This window comes from Triturus cristatus, chromosome 10, assembly GCF_964204655.1.
Source record: "Triturus cristatus chromosome 10, aTriCri1.1, whole genome shotgun sequence".
In the NCBI taxonomy this organism is placed as follows: Eukaryota; Metazoa; Chordata; class Amphibia; order Caudata; family Salamandridae; genus Triturus; species Triturus cristatus.
This window is the reverse complement of record NC_140593.1, coordinates 1,186,158,817-1,186,182,509: the sequence shown is the minus strand read 5'-3', so window position 1 is coordinate 1,186,182,509 and position 23,693 is coordinate 1,186,158,817. Positions and strand designations below refer to the sequence as shown.

General features: G+C 43.4%; 1 protein-coding gene across 1 annotated transcript; it reads right to left on the bottom strand.

Moving 5' to 3' along the window:
• Window positions 1–16,323: 16,323 nt before the first annotated feature.
• LOC146796988 (olfactory receptor 1f45-like) lies at window positions 16,324–17,250 on the bottom strand. The gene has a single exon (XM_085631490.1). It carries the CDS (start codon window positions 17,248–17,250, stop codon window positions 16,324–16,326), a length of 927 nt encoding a protein of 308 aa, XP_085487616.1.
• Between the last annotated feature and the right edge of the window lie 6,443 nt (window positions 17,251–23,693).

Here is a 23,693-nt window from a genome sequence, read left to right as displayed (position 1 = left end):
TTTTCTCCCTCCAAGGTACCCGATGCGGTTCGACGGCTGTTTGCATTGCGGGACGCGGCGTTTGAACTTAAAGAGAGAGCGCGCCAAAAGACAGGGGAGAAGGAGCAATCGGATTCACACGCCGGCGGGAAACAATCGTCTACCTCCCATTCAGATAAGAGCGAACTAGTGCATGCTAAACCGATGCGAGAGGCGGCACCTTTGTATGTTCCTCCTAAAGGAGTAGGAACTAGTTCAGACATGTCTTCCGCCGATGCTAGGGGATATTTTGTGTATAATTGGGTTTATACTCCCTGGCATAGGACTGATGTTATGGCATTAAAGAATGCATTGCCTGACCACCGCAAGAATCCAGCGGCCTTTTACGAAGAGGTCGAGGGGGCCTTGAATTCTTGTACCATGACTTTAGCGGATATAGATTTGTTCTTTGGGCTCATTTTACCACCGGATATGTGGCGATCTGTGCGGAAGGTGGATGATCGAACCGCTTTTAAGGCTAAGTGGTCTGAGATTGAGGATGAGGATAGGGAGAGAAAGCCCGCGCAAAAACCGCCCCAGCTTATTTTAGATCTTCCTGCCGCTATCTTGACCAAGTTGAAAACAATTATCCCCCCTAAAAAGATTGACTGGAATATGTTAGCTTCGTGTAAACAGAAGGTTGATGAATCAGTTTCAGACTTCTTTACGCGCTTTGAGGAAACATTTCATGATTTTAGTGGTCAGTCGCTTACGGATGATACGGGTCGACACCTTTTTGTTGATAAATATGTGGCGAATTTAGTACCGGGAATAGCAGCTCGATTGAAGGCGAGTGAAAGTTCTTGGTCCACCTCGTCTCCGGCATCCCTCCTGACTATAGCTCAGTATTATGAGCGTCAGGAACAAGAAGCGAAGGGGAATGAGGAGAAGAAATCGAAAGATTTGAAAACTAAGGTGATGCTAGCACAAGTGTATGGTCCGCCTCGTCGGGGTGTCGAAAGAGGTAGAGGAGGATTCTATGGTCCCCCTTCGGGTCGGTCAGATGTTAATAGAAATCAATGTGCGTATTGTAAACAGCTGGGTCATTGGGCCAGGGATTGTCCGGTACTATATGCACCTCGTCAGGGACGTGGTCAGGGACCGTCGAGAGGTAGAGGGGGTTTTTCAAATTTCAGAGGGAATTCCAATGATCGTGCTCGCTTTGAGCCTAACGTGCAGCAACGAGATAGACCTAATGTGTTTGATCGGAAAAATCAGTATCAAATGTCTGGGTGACCGTTCTGGGTACCATGATTCGCAGCATGCGTAGGATTGCATTGGATGGGGATTGGAATCAGTTGAAGTGCCGGTTGATCAGAGGGGTCCTTATGTTTCAGCAAATGTTCTTTGTTCTACTGATCAGTTCCTAGTTGATACAGGAGCTACTCGCAGTGCGCTATCCAAACAATTGGTTCCGAGGGCTCCCCCATCTGGCTTAATGGTTACATCGGTAGGGTTTTATGGTACACTCTCTCGAAGCCCTCTATCCCGACCCCTTGCATTTCGTGTTGAACACCTTTCTGCACCTTGTCCGTTTTTGCTTGCCCCGAACACGCCTGACAACATTATGGGTCTTGATATGCTTAAGCACTTCCGAGCTACGATACGCTGCTCCCCTACTGGAGTACGTGTGATATTAAACGATAATCCCCCTATGACAGAACGGGTGTGTGTGGTTGCAGAGGATACTGTATTAGCTTCTCTCCCTCATACTTTGTGGGCCACTTCGGATACTGATGTGGGACAGATGGTGATTCCGCCTTTTCCACATTAGTGTCCAGGAGGGTGCGGTATTACCACGCCTCCCTCAGTATCGTATTTCCCAGGAGGGGGAGGAGGCACTCATACAGATTGTGCAGGATTTGATTAAGGTGGGAGTAGTGGAGGAAGTTCCCTACAACGTCTGCAACAGTCCTATTTTACCCATTTTGAAGAAAGATACTGATACTAGGGTTTATCGTTTTCTTATTGACTTACGGGAGGTGAATAAGATAGTGATACCTCAGTATCCAGTGGTTTCTGATATCACGACGTTACTTACTCTGGTCCCGCCAACGGCGACCACATTTTCAGTTATCGATTTGAAAAATGCTTTCTTCTCGATTCCTATTCATCCTGATAGCCGGTACCTCTTCGGCTTCACTTTGAATAATAGGTCCTATAGATTTTGTAGAGTCCCTCAGGGTTATGCAGAGAGTCCTAGTATTTACAGTCAAGCATTGAAAAGACAATTGGATTCCTTTGTTCTGCCTGATGGTGTCGCCCTTATACAATATGTCGACGACATCTTGTTGGCCGCCGACACTCCTGAGCTGTGTGAGAAGTGTACGTTATCCTTGCTTTCCTTTTTGGCATCTCACAATCACAAAGTGTCGAGGAAGAAATTGCAATTCTGTAGACCAAAGGTGACTTATTTGGGTCACCTTTTGTCTAAGGAGGGGCGTGCACTCACACCAGATCGTATTCAAGCAATTTTGGACACGCCAGTACCTTCCACACAGAAGGATGCGCGTGCATTTTTGGGTCTTGCTTCTTTCTGTAGGCAATGGATATTGGGGTTCTCACACATAGCTAAGCCATTGTTAGCACTTTTGACAAAAGATACCCCAATCCCTCTTCCTTGGTCAAATGAGTGTGAAATTGCTTTTCAGCAATTACGACAAGCCCTTTGCTCAGCACCAGTGTTAGGGACCCCTGATTATACGAAGCCCTTTACATTGTATGTACATGAGAAAGATGGATGTGCATTATCAGTTTTAGTGCAGATGCACGGCAACAAGCAGTGCCCTTGTGCATATTTTTCGGCTGTACTTGATCCTGTTGCCCGAGCATTGCCTGGTTGTTTTCGCTCGGTTGCGGCGACAGCTGTGTCAATACACCAAAGCGAGGGAATTGTGTTATCTCATAAGCTGTTGGTATTAGTCCCCCATGCTGTTGATGCTCTGCTTAATTAGACAAAGACGCAGCATTTGACCAGTGCTCGTTTAACGGGATATGAGTTGACGCTTTTGGCTCCTCATATTACGTTAAAGAGGTGTGCAACGTTAAATCCAGCCACATTGTTGCCGTTCCCGGAAACTCAGTCTTAAGCACGAAAAGCACATGACTGTATTCTTGTGACTGAGGAACAGACAAAGGGTCGTATTGATCTCCAGGATACGCCCTTTACAGATGTAGATGGAGAACTGTGGGTGGACGGATCATGCCTGAAGATACCAGATGGTACGACTTCAGCAGCGTATGCAATTACCACATTACAAACAATAGTGGAGACAGCACGCATACCGCAGAAATCAGCTCAGGCAGCGGAACTGATAGCATTAACACGAGCATGTGAGCTCAGTGCAGGATTGTGTGTGAATGTTTATACAGATAGCTGCTATGCTTTCGGAGTAGAGCACGATTTTGGCCTACTCTGGAAGGAGAGAGGGTTTCTAACGTCACATGGAGCACAGATAATGTATGGGGAGTTAGTTCACAACCTTTTGACTGCATTAACATATCCAAAGAAGATTGCTATAGTTAAATGTAGTGCCCATAAGAAGGTGGTTGATAAAGTTGGAGAAGGGAATGCTTTGGCAGACCGGGTGGCACGAGAGACGGCGATGCAGCCTGACTCTACTGCAATGTATGTTGTGAAGTCACAGGCAGAAAGATGGCACGATGCTAGGAGAAAAGTGCTGGAGATACAGAGGACCGCTTCCGATAAGGAACGGGAGCAAGGGTCCAATGATGGAGAATTAGATGATGAAGGGGGTTGGAGAAGTAAGCAGATGGATAAATGGAAGTTACCCACAGCTTTTGTACAACCTATGGTTCAGATGGCACATGGACTAGCGCATGTCGGAGCTTCCGCAATTGTCAAATTACTCACACGAGTTTGGGAGCATCCGGAGATCGCTAGTACGGCAAAGAGGGTAGTGCAGACCTGCATGATTTGCCTGAGGTATAACCCAGGAAAGGGTACACGAACTCCAGCAGGAGGATTTGCAACACCTACTGCACCCTTTGAGGTTTTGCAGATGGATTACATTCAGCTTGAGCGCTGTAACAATCTGAAGTATGTTCTAGTAGTGGTTTGTGCCTTCAGCAAATGGGTTGAGGCATACCCTACGAAAGACAATACTGCAATGACTACAGCCAAGATGCTATTGAAGGAGTTCTTCCCTCGATATGGTGTTTGTAGATTGTTGTGGAGTGATAACGGACCTCATTTTGTAGCAGACGTTATCAAGTATGTCCTGAAAGGACTGGGAATTACCCAAAAGTTCCATGCAGTGTTTCACCCTCAGTCTGCGGGATTGGTTGAGAAATATAACGGTACTTTGAAGCTTAAGATCCAAGCTTCGACTTCTTTGACTTGGCCAGACGCTTTACCACTGGCATTATTGTCAATTAGATCGATACCGCATTCTCGGACCGGTCTCACGCCATATGAGATCGTGTTCGGACGCCCAATGAATATTTGGGGTCCACCGAAACCGAAGTCAGTGTATGATGTACCTTGTGTAATGATGAATGATTATCTGACACAGTTAACGGATAATTTGGTTTCTATTCATCAACAGGTTCGAGAAGCGCTCCCTGATCGGTCCACAGGTGAAGGACATAACCTCCTGCCTAGAGACCATGTTATGATCAAGGTGTTTAAAAGAACGAACAGTCTGGAGCCGAGATGGGTTGGTCCTGAGCAAGTCTTGCTCGCAACGAGGACAGCTGTGCGAGTCTCCAATCGGAAGAACTGGATCCACTCCCTGCACTGTCGTAAAGTGCCTCCTGGATTAGTGGAGCCTGCTGTATTGACCGACCATCAAGAAATCCTGACTGCAGAGAAAGGCCGTGCTGTGGAACCGAACGACACTGAGGAGCTCTTCCCGGACAAAGCGATTCCTGGAGGAGGAAGATATCATCTCAGACCGAGGAAGTGATTTCTTTCTGTATCAGGACACGTTGTCAGAACGGCCCTTAGGTTAGTGAAACGGAGAGCCAATGAGGCAAGGGGGGGGGGGGAATCAGCCCTGCATTAGTGTAGTGACACCCGTCTTGGCCCGCTGGTGAAGAAATCAACAGCTGCCTAAGGGGAAGAGTTCTGACAACCTTTTAGTTTCAGGAAGATATTGACTTTTACTATAAAATGGAGAAGAAGAAGATTTTTTGTGCGACAAGTTTTATTATCATTGTAGCCATTGTTGGTATAACCACGTGGTTTGTTGAGGATGTGACTCCTGCCCGTGAGTTACTTGTTTTGACTACTCCAGAATTGAAGCATCGCCAGTCTTATTTGAATAATAATTTTATCCAGATGTTGCATCATACCCATGTTGCTACAAATGCTACGAACTGTTGGATATGTGGTATGATGCCAGCTCATCAGAAGAAAGGAGGAACGCCGTTCATACCTCTTCCTTTCTCTCATAATGGCTCTTGTAGAGCATGGTACACTTTGCTTTTTGCTACACGGAAACCTACGGTGGGACGACTACTTTTTAGACTTAATAGGGAATGTCATCAAGATAAAGAAGGCTATCCACAAGCGAATGGGACAATATGGGAGTGGGAAGAATATCGACCAGACAATGAATCAATCCCCTATATCTTCACGAACACCAGAGACACTGCTGGGAATGAACAATTTGTGATTCAAGTGGCACAAGCTCAAGCGGATCTGTGTGTTCAGAGTGTGGGTCATATTCCTGTTGGTGTTAGTGACTGTATTATTGTTTTGAATATAGATGGATTAAATAATAGTACTTTCTTAGCTTCCCATAATACGTATTTCGTATGTGGGAATAAGGGTTATTATCACTTACCAGCCGGCTGGTCCGGAGTATGTTATGTAGCGTTCTTATTACCCCCTGTATTCTTAGCACCTGCATCCTATCATAAAGACTTGAAGTTATTGAATAATGTAACTGTAAATAGGTATAAACGTACTTTATCTATTGATGATGTTGACCAAACTGACACTAGCTTACAGCAGTATGTTGATTTTAACTTAGGATTGTTTTTCTTTGTTGGAGCTGCCCTAAATAGTAGGAAGGTTCGACGATTAACAAGAGTTGTAGAGGCTGTAACGAATCAAACCGCTGCTGCTCTTGGGAATCTTACGGAAGAATTGCAAATCACTAGAATTGTTGCATTACAGAATCGTATGGTATTAGATGTTATGTTACCAGACAGAGGTGGAGCATGTAGGATTATCGGAAGTAGCTGTTGTGTATTTATTCCTGACCACACGCCATCAGTCTATAACGCTATTAATAAATTGCATAAAATTGCAGCTGAAATTCATACAGAAAATGGCACTTGGACCTTTTCTGGATGGTTTTGGGCATTGATCACTACATGGGGATGGAAAGTTTTAACTGGTCTTTGTATTATTGTAGCAGTTCTGTTTTCCTGTTGCATCTGTGTTCAGTGTGGTCCTTTACTCTGTTCTTTATGTGTGTCATTCTGTATTCCTGATAAGAAAGCTATTGCCAATGTCACCTATCAGAAACATTTACACAAAGAGGTGGAAGAGATGATGAAAATTGACATATATGATGATTATCCTAACAAGCCGAATGTCTTCAGTAAATGCTGAAAGGGTCGTCTGTTGAAAACTAAAACAGCGATATGATTAAGCATTCACTAAAGACATGAATTCTCTCTAGCTAAAACATGTTCCTCGTTTTATGTTGACTAATGTCCGGACTCCATTTTGTATTGTCATGTCTCCACGTGCTTTGCACGAGAAGAGTCCTACCTTTTCGCTAGTTGCTCTTGCAATCTGCCTAGTAACAGTCTATAAATAGCTCCTTTGTCCGTCTGGCGCATGCCCAGACTTGACCACATCTGTTATCAGTTAGTCCTTGTTTGACCATGTTTTCGCGGGCTCAGGAAATTGTTAGCTCCGCCCACATATTGATCCTGTATCGAAAATGTCCATAAATGGTAATGAATTTTGCTCTATGTTGTATCCACACACTTATGAGCCCCTCTATTGTGTATAAAAGGGGACAACGTACGTAAGTTCTTTGTGCTACTCTATGCAATACTGAAGAGTGTTGTGTAGGTTGTAGGACCACCCTTAAGGGTTAATAAACTTTGTCTTTGTATTTGCAGTTTCCGTGCCAACTTCCTTCTAGCTTTTGTTACAGGAGAGCGAACCCTTGTATTCTGCGGGCCTAGCTGGGGCCTGTACTCATCAGCCCAAGCAGCCCAAGTCTGGTTTTACCCTGACTGGGGATCTTCAGTCAGTTGTAGCTTGGTTTCAGTGCCAGAGTGAGCAAGGGACACACATCTAGGCATACCCTTCTCCACTTGGGGTGTCACATCAAACTCACAAAAGGTGATGAGAGGATGCTTGCAATAAGTCAAACCACTAGCAATTGCTTAGGGTAGCATTTCAACCCATTGTTCTTTTGCCCACATGCCACCACAGATTAGGCCCAGCCATATGCTAATCATTCTTGACCATGCCCCAATAAAACCTGTCGAACTCCCAAGCAAGGCCCTCTCTGAATCGGAACAAAAGCACCCCAAGTCTGGATTCACCCTGATTTTGCTCTTCAGTCAGGTGTAGCTTGATTCCAGTGGCACAATGAGCAATGGTCCCACATTGGGGCATACCCTTGGCCACTAAGGCCGTTACAGTTACAGAAAAAAGGTGATGGGAGGAGGCTTGCAATAAGTGTAACCACTGCCAATCGCTTGGGGTAGCATTCCAACCTATTGTTCTTGCCCACTATGACGCACTACAGATTAGCCCTAGCCAAAAGCAAAATAGTCTTGACCCTGCTCCAATAGGGACAATCCAGGCTGAACTGGAACACAAAGAAACCCAGGCCTGGTATTGACCTGATTTGGGCTATTCAGTCAGGTGAGCTTGCATCCAGTGGAACAGTGAGCAAGGGATCCGGGTCTGGGCATAAGCTTTGCCATGTGGGATGTTTCATCAAACACACAAAAGGTGATGAGATGATGCTTAATCACAAAACAAGGGCCAGAGGAGATTTAGAGACCAGCAGGAGTTAACTACCCAATATAATACTATGTAACACAATAGAACACCTGGGTCAAGACAAAATAGAATTGAACACAGAATAACCTTGCTGAGATGGAGTTTTCCTTTAAAAGGGAGATTTCCCTCACCCATCATAGGTGGCATGCTTCATCATCTGGAACCTCCTTACAGCATGATACCTAGTTACAGTGCGATGAGAGGATACTTGCAATTAGTATAATCACTGGTAATCGTTTGGGCAGCATTCCAACGAATCGTTCTTTTTACGGATCATTCTTTTGCCCACCCAGCCATGTGGAAATCAGTCTTCCAATAGGAACAGTCCAGCCTGAAACACCAAGCCAGGTCCTCTCTGAAGCAGAACACAAGCAGCCCAAGACTGGTTTTGCCTTGATTGAGGCCATTCAGTCGAGGGTAGCTTGTTTCCAGTGGCGCTGTGAGCAAGGAACCCACATCTGGACATATCCTTGGCCACTTGGGCCCTACATAAGGCACACAAAAGGTGATGAGAGGTTGTTTGCAATAAGCCTAATCACTGGCGGTTGTTCAGGGTAGCCTGCCTCTTGTGTTTTTCTTTTAATGGTCCCCTTGAACATGTGATTCAGAAAACCCTCAGATGCCTTCCTGTTTCCAGTTTTTATTCTGCTTTATACATGCCTATTATTTGGTTTAGTTAATGAGCCCCATTGATAGCATTTGTTACAGTTGTTTTTTTTGGCCATGATATCTTCCTTCTTTTGGTGTTTTCTTCTACATTTCCTCCATATTTCTGGGCCCGGGAAGCACAGCATTGTACCTATCTCCTATGTTTTATTAACAGCACCTCCTCACCCACAGTGCTCTCATAAGGTCTCTGTTTTTTGTGGTGGCTGCAATCTGTCTCTATTTACCCATCTCTGGTAACCAGTCATTCTCAGTCAGGGTCTCTCTATCAGACAGGCAAGCCACATATTTGATGCTGTGGTGCCACGCTCTTCCATGAACCTGGATGGCAGAGGAGCATGTGGAGAGGCATTCCCAGGCTTATTGGTCTTTATTCAGAGCTCTTCGAGCATTTCTCTTCCCCATCACATCATCTGCAGTGGCAGACTGGGGTCTCTCATCATTTTCTCCACATCTGCCCCTCATGGCTTCAGTTTTCAAGCAAGAAACAACTCCTGTCTTGGCCACTCTATTGAGCTGTAAGCATAGACAACCATCTTCAAAGCTGAGCCCCAAATTGTATTTTGTTAAATAATTATTTTTTTTCAAATCCTTGAACATTTAGTTTTAAAATAATAGAACAATTAAGTTATAGGTTTACGTAGTTCCCAACACTAACAAATATGTACACATGTATATATAAATTGTTAGAAATTGTGTTGTAGGTTGACTGGGATATGATCCCTAGTTAGGCAGCAACAACAATCCTAGTTAGATTAAGAAGCAGGCAAACCCTAAATTACCTTCGCTCACATTCTGGTAGGTTGGCACATAGCAGTCAGGCTTAACTTAAAGGCAATGTGTAAAGTATCTGTGCAACACTTCAAACATTAAAACAGTGAAAACACAACACAAAAAGATTCCACACCAGATTAAAGGAATAGAACTTAATTTAAGAGATAAAACAAGACTGAAATTACAAAAATCCATATTGAGTATATTAAATTTGAGTCAAGGTGCAGGGTGGCTGGAAGACTTTTATGTCCCTGAGACCTCAGATCAACTAGCCCTTTGAGTCCTTCTGAGTTCAAGTCATGGCGGTCCAGTTCTTCTTACCCAGGGAGGGGGAGAGCAAGCAGCAGGGCAGCATAGCAAGGAAGGAATCCAGCAAAGCAGAAGTCCAAGAGAGTGGCAGTCCTTCAACAGCACAGCAGTCCTTCTTTCTGGCAGACGTGTACTGAAGTGGTGGTGTCACAAGTCCAGTACATATACCAAGTTGGGTAGACGCACTACAGGGGGATATGCAGCCCTTTGGGTGGGGACCGGACCCAGTCTATTAATGTGGAAGTGAGGCTGGGTCCAGCTCATGTCTCTCATCCTCCCAGGATGGTCCATCAATTCACACCTAATATTCTATTGTATATGACTGTGCCGGGGGAATACACAAAGCCCAGCTGCCACCCACCCCACACTGATCAGAGACAGGCAGCAGGTACCAAATGGCTAAAGTAAGGAAATGCCAACCTTCAAAAAGTGGCATTTTCTGAATTATAATTTAAAATCCGGCTTCATCTTAATTTAGGATTTTAAATTAGGATTTGGGAGACACCATACGTATAAAATGTAATGCGGTAATCCCAGTGTTATCCTATGGGAGAGATAAGCCTTAAGTAGTGAAAAACGACTTCAAGAGTTTTTCACTACCAGGACATCTAAAACTTGAAAATTAATGTCCTGCCTTTTAAATACATTGCACCCTGGCCACTGGGTCGTTCAGGGCCTACAATAGGGTTGACTTATGTGCATAAAAAGGGAAGGTTTGGGCCTGTCAACAGGTTGATTTTGCCAGGCTGACATGGCAGTGGTAAACTGCACACATGGGCTCTGCAGTGGAAGGCCTGAGACATGGTTAACGGTCTACTCAGTGGGTGTCCAATCAGTGCTGCAGGCCCACTAGTAGTATTCAATTACAGGGCCTGGGTGCAGGGGTACCACTTCAGTAGAGACTTATAAGTAAATAACATTTTCCAATTAGAGATGAACCAATTTTACCATGTTTAGGGAAGAGAGCACAAGCACTTTAGCACTGGTTAACAGTGGTAAAGTGCTCAGAGTCCTAAATCCATCAAAAACTAGGTTAGAAAAGTAGAGGTGGCATGCAAAATGTTGGGTGGAAAACCACCTTAGGCTGTCAGGTTTAACATAAATGATGTAATTGATGATGTAATTTAACATGTCATGAGTGATATAATATGTGAGGTTATAAGCAGTGCATGGCTGGGCAAGTTATAGTTAGCTCAGTAAACTATAACTGGCAGACTGGCAAATTTCAGTGTTGTATTTGGTTTTTAAGCATTAGTTCAGTACATTTCTAGATTTTTTTAAATATAAGTAAAGATCTTATTAGCAAACCTAAGTATAACAACACTTCAACCTTTGTTTTTAATTTAAAATCTCGGTCTTTTAGATCATATTTAGCCAGCTCCCACCCTGAGCATGGCCTATGGCAATGTGCACTGTGTAGCTGGCTGTGGGGTCTGACCTCTAGTCTGGTCCTATGGTCTAACCCCTTCAAGGGCCTGACCTCCAGCAGCTCACAGCCTTTGGGCGTGTACAGATGAGTTTCACCACTGGCCTTAAGCCTACCCCAAAAGTCCATGCACCACTGAGGTAAACTGCTGGGCCTATACCCAACCCCTCAAGGACACGCATACCCTTGAAGAAACCCAATGCACATTTTTTTTCATTTTCTATTTTTATGGATATTGCAATACTCCCATAATAACCACTGAACAAGCCCATAAGAATGCAGTACTCTGCAAGCTTCCTCAGGGAAGCTTGCACAGTACCACCATACCATGAGGGTAAGGAGATGAGGCTTGTGTGGCATCTACCTCTGTACTGCAGCATTTCACTTCTTTTGAAAATGTCATCCTGTAATGGCAGCCAGTCATTCAGATTGCTCAGTATCACAGTTTCACAGTATCACCAGCCATTGGTCAGAAATAGCTGATGGTAGAAAAAGCTCCCCGAGCCAATTTAAAGTACTGTGGGACTCGTGTGGGGCTCCAGTGGAACCAACCACTCTGCTATACCTAAATGTTTAGCCCCCTCAAGACCATCCCAAGCACCTCTTTAACTGTGAATTTCCAGAAAATGGCCCAACAGATTTATGCCACATCAAGCACATTTTCTGAGTAAAGTTCTAAAATTTTGTCAAGTTTGGCATAATTTCCTTCAGCCATTTTGTCTGTATCAGAGAACAAATTTCCCATAGGAATTAACATGGGAAATCAATTTTTTGGGACCCTCTTTTTTGTGGTGCTGTGCTTTCCAGGAAGGAGCTGAGGTGCATGACCCTTGTTTAAAAAGCTTTGTGCAGCTTCTTAAAACCATGCTTAATTTATTAGCATACCAAAAAACGATCTTCTTATGAAAAGTCTGTCCTAACTATAACTACATAGTGGCAACCGCTGCTGTGTTATACTTAATTCTGTTGAAATCATTTAATTTCTTTATTATTAGTTCCTATGGGAGTTATTTTATTTTCCTCAGCACATTTTATTCTATGGGTCTGCGTTTGGACTTTTGGGACCCCTTTAGCGCTGCAGTCACTTTAGAAGTGTGGCAATGTGAATAGGAACACTCTTATTCATTTTTGATTGTGCATTTGTATTAGCTCGTCCCATTCTAAACTCCTGCTTAAATTCCCTAAACCACTCACATTTGGTAGTATGATTACCCCTATTATCCAGCCCCTCTCTAGTCCCTCCCACATGCACTGCAAAATGCCACCCTGGATTTCAACACAGAAAAGATACTAGTGGTATATGAAGTTGTCTACAACCATTAGTTTGTGAATAGTACCTTATAGTACATGAGTAGTACTATTGTACTACCACTTTACATACAACAAGGTGAAGTTTGTGGACAGACCCAATGTGTTATTAAACATATAAATACAGACCTTTTGGTGTGCTTGACATATTTCAAATAGCTAGGCCATAGAGACTGGTTGGCCAAAAGATAAAAACAGGCAGTGGTTTTCTATCAAGGTTTCCATGAAGATCTCTCAAGGTGCTCTGGTGAAGATGGAGTTTCAATAACAAATCAGTGAGGAGCTCATAAACATGGCTCTACATTTAGAACACAGAATTTTGAAAAGGAAAAGTGAACAAAATAGAGTAGATTTTCATTTAAAATTGAGTTTGAAAAGAAAGACACTACTAAAGCTCATCCAAAATAACAGTTGCAAATTGAGAGTGCAAATTACCCTTCAATTAAAGAGGAGAGGTTTGGGGTCTGTTATGTACTGTGGGAAAGATAGTCATCATTTTGTGGAGTTCCAGCCAAAAACACCTCAATTGGAAACTCCTTGACCAAGCAGAAATGGTGCATCTCTTTGATTCGATGTCTTGGCAATGTGGCAAACAAATTGCTAACATGACCAGCCCATTTAAACTTTCGAAACATGTTTCAATGTTTTTTGTAACAAACCCCTCAGCGCAAATATTGTGATAGAATGAAAGTAACAGATTAATTCCTAGAGGTAAAACATGCTGCAGACATGTAGTGCCCTTTGGTAACCATGGCTCACTTTGAAAAAAGTTAGATCAGAGGATGTAATGAATCTATTGGCACCATTACTCATGAGACTCAAGTCCCATACTTATGAGACATCCAAGTTTATTAATTTATTAATTCTGGCACATGGAATGAGAATATGGATTTTGAAGTGCTACAGCACTTAGAGATTGACCATGACCATCTAATTCTCACCTTTCAGCTATTAGGACTACTGGATTTCACCCAAGTACCTACAAGTGTTCCACTGGCTGTCTCTATTAAAATTAGATTTTGTTGTTAGGACACAGGAACTGTCCTACCATTGCTTTATCATGATATATTCCAGTACCTTTTGTCTTACTGGTGAGGGGCTAGATTGAACCAATAGATTAGCACCACATACAGGATTCACTACTAAGCTGATGATTTACTTTCTAAATGTGGGCACAAAGTTGTACAGTGGTCCAGAGGCTATACCCACTACTTCAATAACTGTCACTGTGTGGCAAAGCAAACTCCGCTCAGCAGGTACCATTAACCTTACAATTAGTATTTTGAAATGTACCAACATATTTATCATTATAGAGTCCAAAATTAATTTTAAGGGCCATATTTAGCAGTCATCTGCCACAGACGCAAGTGATAAAAGATTAGTACTGGTTAGACCCAGTGCCATTGAGTTATCTATAGTATGCTGGTGATGATTAGTTCAATACATTTTGTGAATGTTATTGCCCTTAAGACCTTAGATTTAAGTTGAATAAATAACCTGCTCTGAATGTCTTTACAACTACTTGGTTTTTTTTTTCTTTTGGAGAAGCAGTTCAGGCAATTTATTCCAAGTGTTTGAGCCAAGTCACATGGTGAAATATGGTCCCTTTGGCAGATTTAGAAGTAAGGAATATCTTCCATAAGGGAACTAATAAGACACTATTGTTTTGCATTAAAGTGTGGTCTAAACCAAAGGTTTTATTATGCCACCATTATTTGGAAGGTCCTTTAAGTTATGAAGGTGAATTAAGTATTCCTTGGATGCTACATTTTGATGTAGACTTGATTGGACTGTGCAGTTAGGGAGTTCACAAGAATGTAGGCATAAGATAACTGTAGAGGGGACAAATGCAGTGTTTTACTCTTATCAGGTACCTCTTCACTTCTGTTATAAAATGTTTGTCAGAAGATAGAATTACTAGGCAACATAATTTTATTGGAAGTGGGAAATCTTTATGTCAAATTTCATATGGGTATCTTTCCTTTGGTAAGTGTCACCACAAAAGTGTCACCATTAAACTCTAGTTTCTGTATGTGTAGCGTTAATTGTTCTGAAGTTGAATGCACCTTATATTAACTTGTTGAAATTCAAAGCTGAACCAAGTTACAAGAGGTCTAATAAAAGATTAAAAAAAGAAACCTTAATTATAAGTAGGAAAATAGATGCACCTTTCCTCTAGATCTGTATTTCATATTTATGGACTTGGCAGAGCAGAAAGCAGCTGCCTCTGCTATTGTGAGGTGCTTCTTTTGTTGGTTATGGCCCTTCTATTCTATTTGTGAACACCCTGACATACACTCTTGATTAGTACACATGAAGTGAATCCCCATATTGCTATTAAAGGACATGAGATCTGTGATGTAACACCAATTAAAAAAAATAATAAAGAACAGCAAAACACATAGGAAACAGGAACCATCTCGGGATATAAGTAAGCAAACTTAAGAAAATTAGATGAAGCATCTCATTTAGAGGTTGGTCTTTACAGGCATCTACTAAATCTTTAGGGAAGCTCTCTTCACTTAGGTCCTCCACCCCATTCGTAGAAGGGGAAGTGCTGAAAAAGAATGGGGTGATGTCAGATTTCCAATATTGGGTGGGAATGCTTTTGCTTAATAAGGTCCATTGAGCTTTGTCTTGGATTAGGGAAACATTGACAGCTAGGTAGGGAAGGAACATTTGGTTGGTGATCATCCGATCTGTCCACCTCTCAGTTCTCTTGCCTTATGAGGAGAGTTGAGTGCTTTACTTCTGACATCAGACCAACCAGTGGCTCTGCTGATGGAGCCACTCTGTTCACTATACAATCGGCTAGCTAACATTCTATCAGTATGTCAGTGGTGGTTTTTCTAGCCTACGCCTGCCTTATAAAGCATGGTAGCAAGCAGAAGCAAAAAAACACTCTCCTACCTCTTTCAGAATCATCAATCTTTCATTTCCAGTAAACATATGCCAATGGCTCATCATGCTGACTTGGCATGGGAAGACCGGCGGGCATTGCTCTTTTTGCTGAAATTACTCACTCCCATGTTGGTGGAAGCATTTTCATAAAATAAGATTTGCCAGCCTGACGGTTGGTTGAGTATTTAGCAGGCACACAGGATGAACAGTTGCTGAGGTTAGTGTGACGAGCCAGTGCCCCACCACACTAGCTGCCTGGCAGTCTTTCCTCAAAACTTTAAATCGGGAACCTAGGATTTCCTAGTGTGAACAGAACATTGCAGCTAAAATGGTTAAACATATTAAGACAAAAATTGAGTATTTCGAAGAAAACCTGCCCTAAGGGAATTAGATAGGATACAATGAGAATTCGTTGTGATCACTTTTCTAACTAAAATAGTTAAACACCAAGGGCCTTATTACCAGTGAGGCATTATTTATCGTCACTGATAAATAACTATACCACTGGGTGCATTATTTATTGGGTGCGATAAATAACATCTATTATGAGTTGGAATTTGGTGTTTAATGCACCAAAATCACTTGCTACACTAAATACTTTATGTTTTTTACTGTTACATTTCGGGAGGTTTGACCTGCTAAAATGTAATGATGGTCAAGGTATTTGATGCATCCTATAATTATTGGAGGCGTTAAAAAAAATACCTTTAAACTGGAATGTTGGAATATTACGAGCTGCTAGTAATCAGGTCCGAAGTGTCCTGTTTATTTCATGTGCATATGATTGGTCTTCCCCAGAGTAGGAGGAACATGTACAGTTATTATGCAATATGATAGACAGTCAGAATAATAAGTATCATGGCTTTGTTTTATGAATTTAGCAAACGAGGGACACCTTCTAAAACTTGTAGGAATATCAGCATTTTCCAAATGCTTTTCTCAGTGCCTGTTTCATCTGGTCATTTCTCAGGCTATAGATGAAAGGGTTCAGCATGGGGGTAACAACCGTGTACATCACTGATACTACTTTGTCCTTATCAAGTGTGTAACTAGAGGTGGGCCGGATGTAGGTGAATAGGATGGTCCCATAGTATAAACTGACAACAATGAGATGGGAAGAGCAGGTGCTGAAGGCTTTGTGCCTCCCCTCAGTTGAGTTGATGCTCAAAATGGCCATGATGATGCGGGCATAAGAGACCACAATAGAGATCACTGATACTAGAATTACAGACAGAGACTCTGTAACAATTAAGAGTTCATTGACAGAGGTGTCTGAGCAGGAGAGCTTCAGCAGCGGTGGAATGTCACAGAAGAAGCTTTCGATTAAGTTGGACGCACAAAAGGACAGCCTGGCAATCATCATGCTGTGCAACAAGGAGTTCAGGAGCCCAACTACCCAAGAACCAGTGACTAACTGGCTACAGACCTTCTTGTCCATGACCATTAAGTAGTGCAGTGGGTTGCAGATGGCCACGTACCTGTCATAAGCCATTGCCCCAAGTAGAAGGAGATTAATGCCCACCATGGCAACAAAGAAGTATAGCTGTATGATACAATGTGAGAAGTAGATGTTCTTCCTCTGTGAGATACTGTTGATGAGAAGTTGGGGCACTATCACAGTCATGATAGTGATATCCACCACTGATAGGTTCCCAATGAAGAAATACATGGGTGTATGAAGCCGGGGGTCAGAAGTGATGGCTGTTATGATGAAGCTATTGCTTAGCAGTCCAACCAAGTACATTACAAGAAAAAGTATGAAGAGTGCCCTCTGATGGCCTGGATGATCCGACAAACCCAAAAAAATAAAATCCATCACACTGGTTCGGTTTTTGGCATCCATTTTTCATCACCAACGATATGCAGCTGTAAAGATTTATAGGAATAATTGGAAAAAAACAATCAACATTATATGAAAATGACCCGAATCAAAAACTGCATTGAGTAGTACCTAAACTAGAAATATAGTTATCCTACTCTCATACTACAAATTTGAGTTCACAAACCTGTGACCTGAGAACTGCGCCTTCTTCCAACCTATATTTTCAGTGTAATTTTCTTTGCCATGGTGGGGGAGATCTCAGCACAGGTAGGAACATATTTTAGTAGTAAATGTGGGACGAACCAGGGAGAGTGGTGGGAAGGCTGGGGAATATCTATTACTAAATGGAAGGAGATTAGGCAAATTTAAGGAGGGGTTTAGGCATGAACACGTTAACACAAAAACACTCCCACAAAAGACTAAAACCATTGCTATTTACAAGCTACAATTCTAAAGTTACTACAGGCTCAAAAGTGTCAAAATAGGCTTAAATGTACCCCAGTCTATTTTCGAGGAAGACAAGCACCACACATATCCTGCCACTGGTACTGTAGCACACTCCCATAAAAATGAATGTAGGCATGAAATAATTTAACACAACTAAACTAATGTTAATTAAATGAAGTTAGTTTCCCATTTAAATTATATATGTACATATCTAGACAGACAGACAGATGGACATATAGATAGATAGATAGACAGACAGACAGACAGACAGACAGACAGACAGACAGACAGACAGACAGACAGACAGACAGATAGATAGATAGATAGATAGATAGATAGATAGATAGATAGATAGATAGATAGATAGATAGATAGATAGATAGATAGATAGATAGATAGATAGATAGATAGATAGATAGATAGATAGATAGATAGATAGATAGATAGATAGATAGATAGACTGTAATAATCTACTTATTCTTTTTTGAGTGAGAGGAAGGGCCATCCCTCACAAGAGGTGAATGGGTTATGATGCCCCAACCCTTAGCCCTTAGCAATGGTAATACATAGCATATTATAATTTGCACATCAGCATGAATCAGTTATGGCATGGGATTTGTACTGTGCAATTTTTTTATGTAAACAAAACCAGGAAACAACGGTTTCAATGTGGGCAGTAATATAAAACCTCAACAAAGATGTTTTACTACTATAAGAAAGATTGTTTTCTCATTTAGAGTCAATCAATCAATAAATCAATCAGGATATATGAAGAGCAGCTAATATATAGTATCCAGGAGCTCGCAGGTCCCGGAGGCTTATACGGACTGCCAGGTCCTGATGGCTATTTGGTATTCTGAAAGAGAGGTAATGGTCCGGATGTTCGTGGTGAGGCTGTTCCAGGTTCTTGCTGTAATGTGGGAGAAGGAGCATCCTCCACTTCTGCTTTGGTAGATGAGGGGAGTTTGGGCCATTGAAAGGGAGGCAGAGCGTAGTCTTCTTGAGGGTTGGTGGAAGTTCAGGCAGTGGTTAATGGAGACAGGTCTTTGGTTGTGTAGAGCCTTGTGTACGTGTGTCAGCAGCTTGAATTGGCATCTCCTCTGTACATGGAGCCAGTGGAGTTTCCTGAGGTCGGGTGTGGTGTGGGTTAATTGTGGAAGGCCAAGGATGAGTCTGGCTGTGGCGTTCTGTTTGGTCTGAAGTCTCTGTAGGAGGTGTGTGGCAATTCCTACATAGAGGGCATTACCATAGTCCAGTTGGCTTGTGTCATGGTGCATCTTGTGTTTAGGGGTAGCCACTTGAAGATCTTACGTAGCATGTGCAGAGTGAGGAAGCAGGGCTGGAGACGGCCTTTATCTGTGATATCATGGTGAGCTTGTTGTGAATGATGATTCTGAGGTGTTTGACATGATTTGAGAAAGTAGGTGCAGGTCCTAGGTCTGATGGCCACCAGAAGTCGTTCCATATATTGCTGCTGTTGCCAAAGATCAGTACTTCCGGTTTGTCTGTGTTCAGCTGCAGGCAATTGTTCATCGTCCAGTCGGTGAAGTTTGTTATGCATCTGAGGAAGTTGGTTCTGGTGGTGGTGGGGTCATCAGTGAGTGGGAGGATGACTTGGGTGTCATCTGCGTAGAAGATTGCATTGAGACAATGGGATCTGATGATGTTGGCCAGCTGGGTCACATATGTGTTGAAGAGAGTGGGGCTGAGGAATGAGCCCTGGGGGTCACTGCAGGTGATCTCCTTGGGTTCAGAGGTAAAAGGTGGGAGGTGGATCCTCTGAGTTCTTCTGGTGAGGAAGGAGTTGATCCATCTGAGTGCATCCCCTTGGATGCTGATATGGTTGAGTCTTTTGTACATTGTGTGGTGGGATACGTTGTCAAAGGATGCCGAGAGGTTGAGGAGGATCAAAGCTGGTATTTTGCCTCAGTCGAGGAGGATTCGTATGTTATCGGTGGCTTTGATCATGGCAGTTTTGGTGCTGTGATTGCTGTGTAGCCAGATTGAGAGGTGTTGAGTAGCTGGTTCTGCTCCGGGTGGGCCATGAGTTATTGTTAATGATTTTTTCCAGTACCTTTGCTAGGAATGGGAACAAGGAGATTAACTGGTAGCTTTTGAGTTTACTGGGGACGGCGGAGGGTTTTTTGAGTTGTGATATGACTTTAGTGTGCTTCCAGGCATCTGGAAATGTTGCGGTGGTGATAGAGGAGTTGAGTAGGGTGGTGAATTCCTGGACAATCCTTTGGTTTCTGAGATTAAAGATGTGGTGTGGGCATGGGTCTGTGGGATCTCCTGAGTGGATGGTTTTCATAGTGAAGGTGGTGTCCTGGGCGGAGAGGTTATTTTAGGTGGTCAGTGTGTGGTTCGGTCTGGTTATGGTGGTGGCATATTTGTCAAGGAAGTCCTTAGGTGTGGGTTGGGGTTCAAAGTTTCTGAACATGGTTGCGATCTTGTCATGGGAAAAATGGGCAAGGTTGTCGCACAGTTCCTGTGAGGGTGTGATGTTGTTTTCGCTGGCAGCCATGTTGTAGGATTCCTTAGCGATTTTGAAAAGTTCCTTGGTGTTGTTGGTGCTGGTTTCTATGCATGCGGCAAGGACTGTCTTCTGTATTGCTCTAAGCAGGCAGTGGTAGAGGTTGAGGAAGGTCTTAAAGACTGCCCTGTCGGAGGAGTCCCAGCTGGATTTTTGGAGGGTTTTCTCTAGATGTTGCTCCTGATGGGGACAATGCTATCTGTGGAATTGGTGATGCAGGCAGTGAAGTTTTTCACTCCCTGTTCGAGGTTGGTGGTGGTAGCATGATTGGAGGTGTTGAGGGTGTTTGCCCAGCTGCTCTCTGAGATTTTGTTCCAGTTTGGGTTGGGGGCGTTGGGCATCTTGAGGGTGTTTAGGCGGGGGCTGGAGATGCTGAAGTGGATGATGGAGTGATTGGTACATGTGAGTTCTGTGACATGGCTGTATTTGACGCAGTTGCTGGAGGTGAAAATTGGTTTAGCATGTATCCTGCTATGTGTGTAGGGTAGAGGACGATCTGGCTCAGTCCGAGGCTGCTCATACTGTTAAGGAGGTTTGCAATGTTTTTATTGTTGAAGACGTTGATGTGGAAATCTAGGTCACTGATTAAGATGTAGTCCTTGAAGTTTAAGGCTAGGGGTGCAATGAAGTCTGCAATGTCTTTGCAGAAGCTGGAGCATGTGCTTTGGGGATCAGTATGCGAGGGTGCCACTAATGGTTATCTTGTTGTCCGTGTGGAGCTTGAAGTTGAAATGTTCCACCGAGGTGGTGGTATTGTCAGTGGTGGTGGTACACTGTATGGTCTCTTGGTGGATGATGGCTGTTCCTCCTCCCGGCTTGTTGGTGCCGTTCTGGTGAGTGATTTTATATCCGCCAGGGATCGCAGTGGCAATTTCTGGGGCAGTTGTAGGGTTGAGCCAGGTCTCAGTGAGGAAGATTATGTTGGGTGCGAGGGTGGCGAAGAGGTCCCATAATTTAGTGGAATACATGCATAGTGAGTGTGGGTTGCGAAGGGCACATGCAAGTTGGTACTTTTATTCAGGTGGTGTCTGTGGTGAGTGCAGGGTGGGACTGGTTGGTGGGCATGTGTCTGTGCAGTAGCAGGTGAAGTGGCAGTGGGTCCAGTGGAAAGGTCCTACCTACCAGGGATTATGGGGCGGCACAGTGGCAGTGTTTTTAGAGGCATCCAGGATTGAGGATGTAGAGCTTGACAATGGTGTATCTTTGTAGGGTGGGAGGGCAAGGGGTTGTGGTGCTGGGCATGGTCCAAGCATGAACGGGCACTTATGGGCCTACCTTTAGTGCACCTATGGTGCTCCAGCAGTGCAGTTGTACTGTCGTCTGCATTAAGTAGGTCTTGGCAAAAGCGAGGCTTCTGTTGGGGGAAGAGCGGTGAGTCTGAAAACCCACTAAGGAGAACCCTAGCGGGAGAACCCGGGCAGCTACAGTGTCACTGGATCAGTATGGAACAAGCAGGAAATGGAGAACACAGAAAAATGCAAGCTAGGTGTCCTGGTGTCTACTGATGTTGCTTCACTGCAGCCTGCATCAGGTAGGTCCTGAGGTGGATGGGGCTTCTGTCGGCGGGAAGAACAGTGAGCGGGAAAACCCAGCAGTAAAACCTGGGAAACTGTAGTGTCACTGGATCAGTCTGGAACAAGCAGGAATTTGAGGCCACAGGCAAGTGGCAAGATAGGTATCCAAGTGCCTAATTGTTACAAGCTATGTAAGGGCAGTGAACAGTGTTTTTCTAATGTTAATTTCACATACTTTAAAACAAAATCCAGAAATTCACTAAATAACCAGAGTGGAAAGTGACATTACAGTTGGATTGTGAAATAAGAGCTAACATTTAAAAAACAGGAAAACCCCAGAAATGCACACAAGTTATAGTTCAGTGAACTAACTATAACGTGTGCACTCCAGAATGAATAGCTTAAAATAGTCATATTTAGGTCCAAGAATAAAAGATGGAATCAGGGCCGTAGCTATCAATGGTACAGCAGATGTAGTGCCACCACAGCCCTAAGGTCTGGGGGGTCCTGGTCCCTGATGATTCTTTTGGCATTTTACTATCAGTATTCATCCACTGCTCTCCCATTTATGACACACTTTCAATTCCAAATAGTGAGGGTGGAATTCTTGTCCCATGTTTGCATTAGCAGTCATGGCACCCTTGCTAAGCGACTGGCTGGAATCATCCCAAGGCCATTGGCACCCACAATGTGCAGAACTCGCTATCCCTACCTTCACTGGTATGGATAAGCTTGACGAAACACAGGTGGTCTGGAGAATGCACTGGCTATGATAAAGGAAATGAGGACTGGTGGCTGGAAAGGAACAGTGGAAGGAACTCCACAAGAAGTGTTATGGGACAATTGCGCCTGCAAGAGGAACTCGCAAGTCCTGGAGCGAAAGGAGCCAGAGGAAGGAGCTGAAGGAAGAACTAGAAAAAAATTAGAGTCTGAGAAATGGTGCTCTAAATAAGACTGTGAAAAGAGTAAGTGAGACAAGACTACTGAGCTAAAAAAAAGTATCAGGCATGAAAGGAGGTGGTAGCAGTGGAGGAAGCACCAAGCCGGACTAGAGAAAAAGGTACCATAGAGCACTGGAGCAAGGATTACTGCTTAAGTGTGGAGCAGAAAAGAACAAAGGGCAGCTCTAGAAATTATTAGAATGTGATGGCATACAGGGCTAGGGAAACTGCTGGAGGAGAAATTCAACAGCAGATAGACCAGTAGCAAGTAGCCATGGCATGCAGAACTCATAGAGCAGTTGGCATCCTACCAATTCTGAGGGTTACCCATCCATATACGTCTGCAGGGTGTGGTGAATATTCCTCATTTGGCACCACATGTATCCATTCTGGGCAAGACTGGAGTAAGGGTAAAGAAAACCTGGCACAAGACCAAAACAAGAAGGACCACAGCGAAGAAAGAACAGGAGAGAGGTGAAACAGAGGGAAGAGAGCCTGAGTAAATGCAGGGACATATGGGGATGTCCCAGACCCTGCCTGCTTGAGGATCTCAGGGTCCTCCATTGAAATATCGGGGTTTGGTACTGGCCACTCTCTCTCTGGTGTGAACATGGTTTGCTCTGGCAGAGTCAGATGGTTTGCATCTGGAGCACAGTGCAGAGTCCATTGACAGAAAATGTCCACCCCCCCTTTAGATTGCCAGGCTCTTTCTGCTTGCCGTAAAACGTGAGTGCTAATCGTGGTAAGCAAGTGAGTAATGTCTTCAGATCTCAGCGTCCCATATTTAGGTAAGGATTTCTAATTTCCTTTCTTCATTCTAAAACCGAAGTTTCTATTTTATTCCGATCTGTTAATCTACCTAAATTAGTGCATATGCCCCTCAAGGAGAAGTGAAGATGAACTATTGGGCATTCCTATGTAAAATAAGTATTTACTATCCTCCTTGCATCTCATCCTTCTAGGATACTCTATTTTTCTAATGTTCTTTGACTCTTTCATTCCAGTCATGTTCCTTTCTCGAACTCTTAG

Coding starts and splice junctions, on each gene's coding strand:
- LOC146796988 (XM_085631490.1), bottom strand. CDS start 17,250: ATGGATGCCAAAAACCGAACCAGTGTGATGGATTTTATTTTTTTGGGT.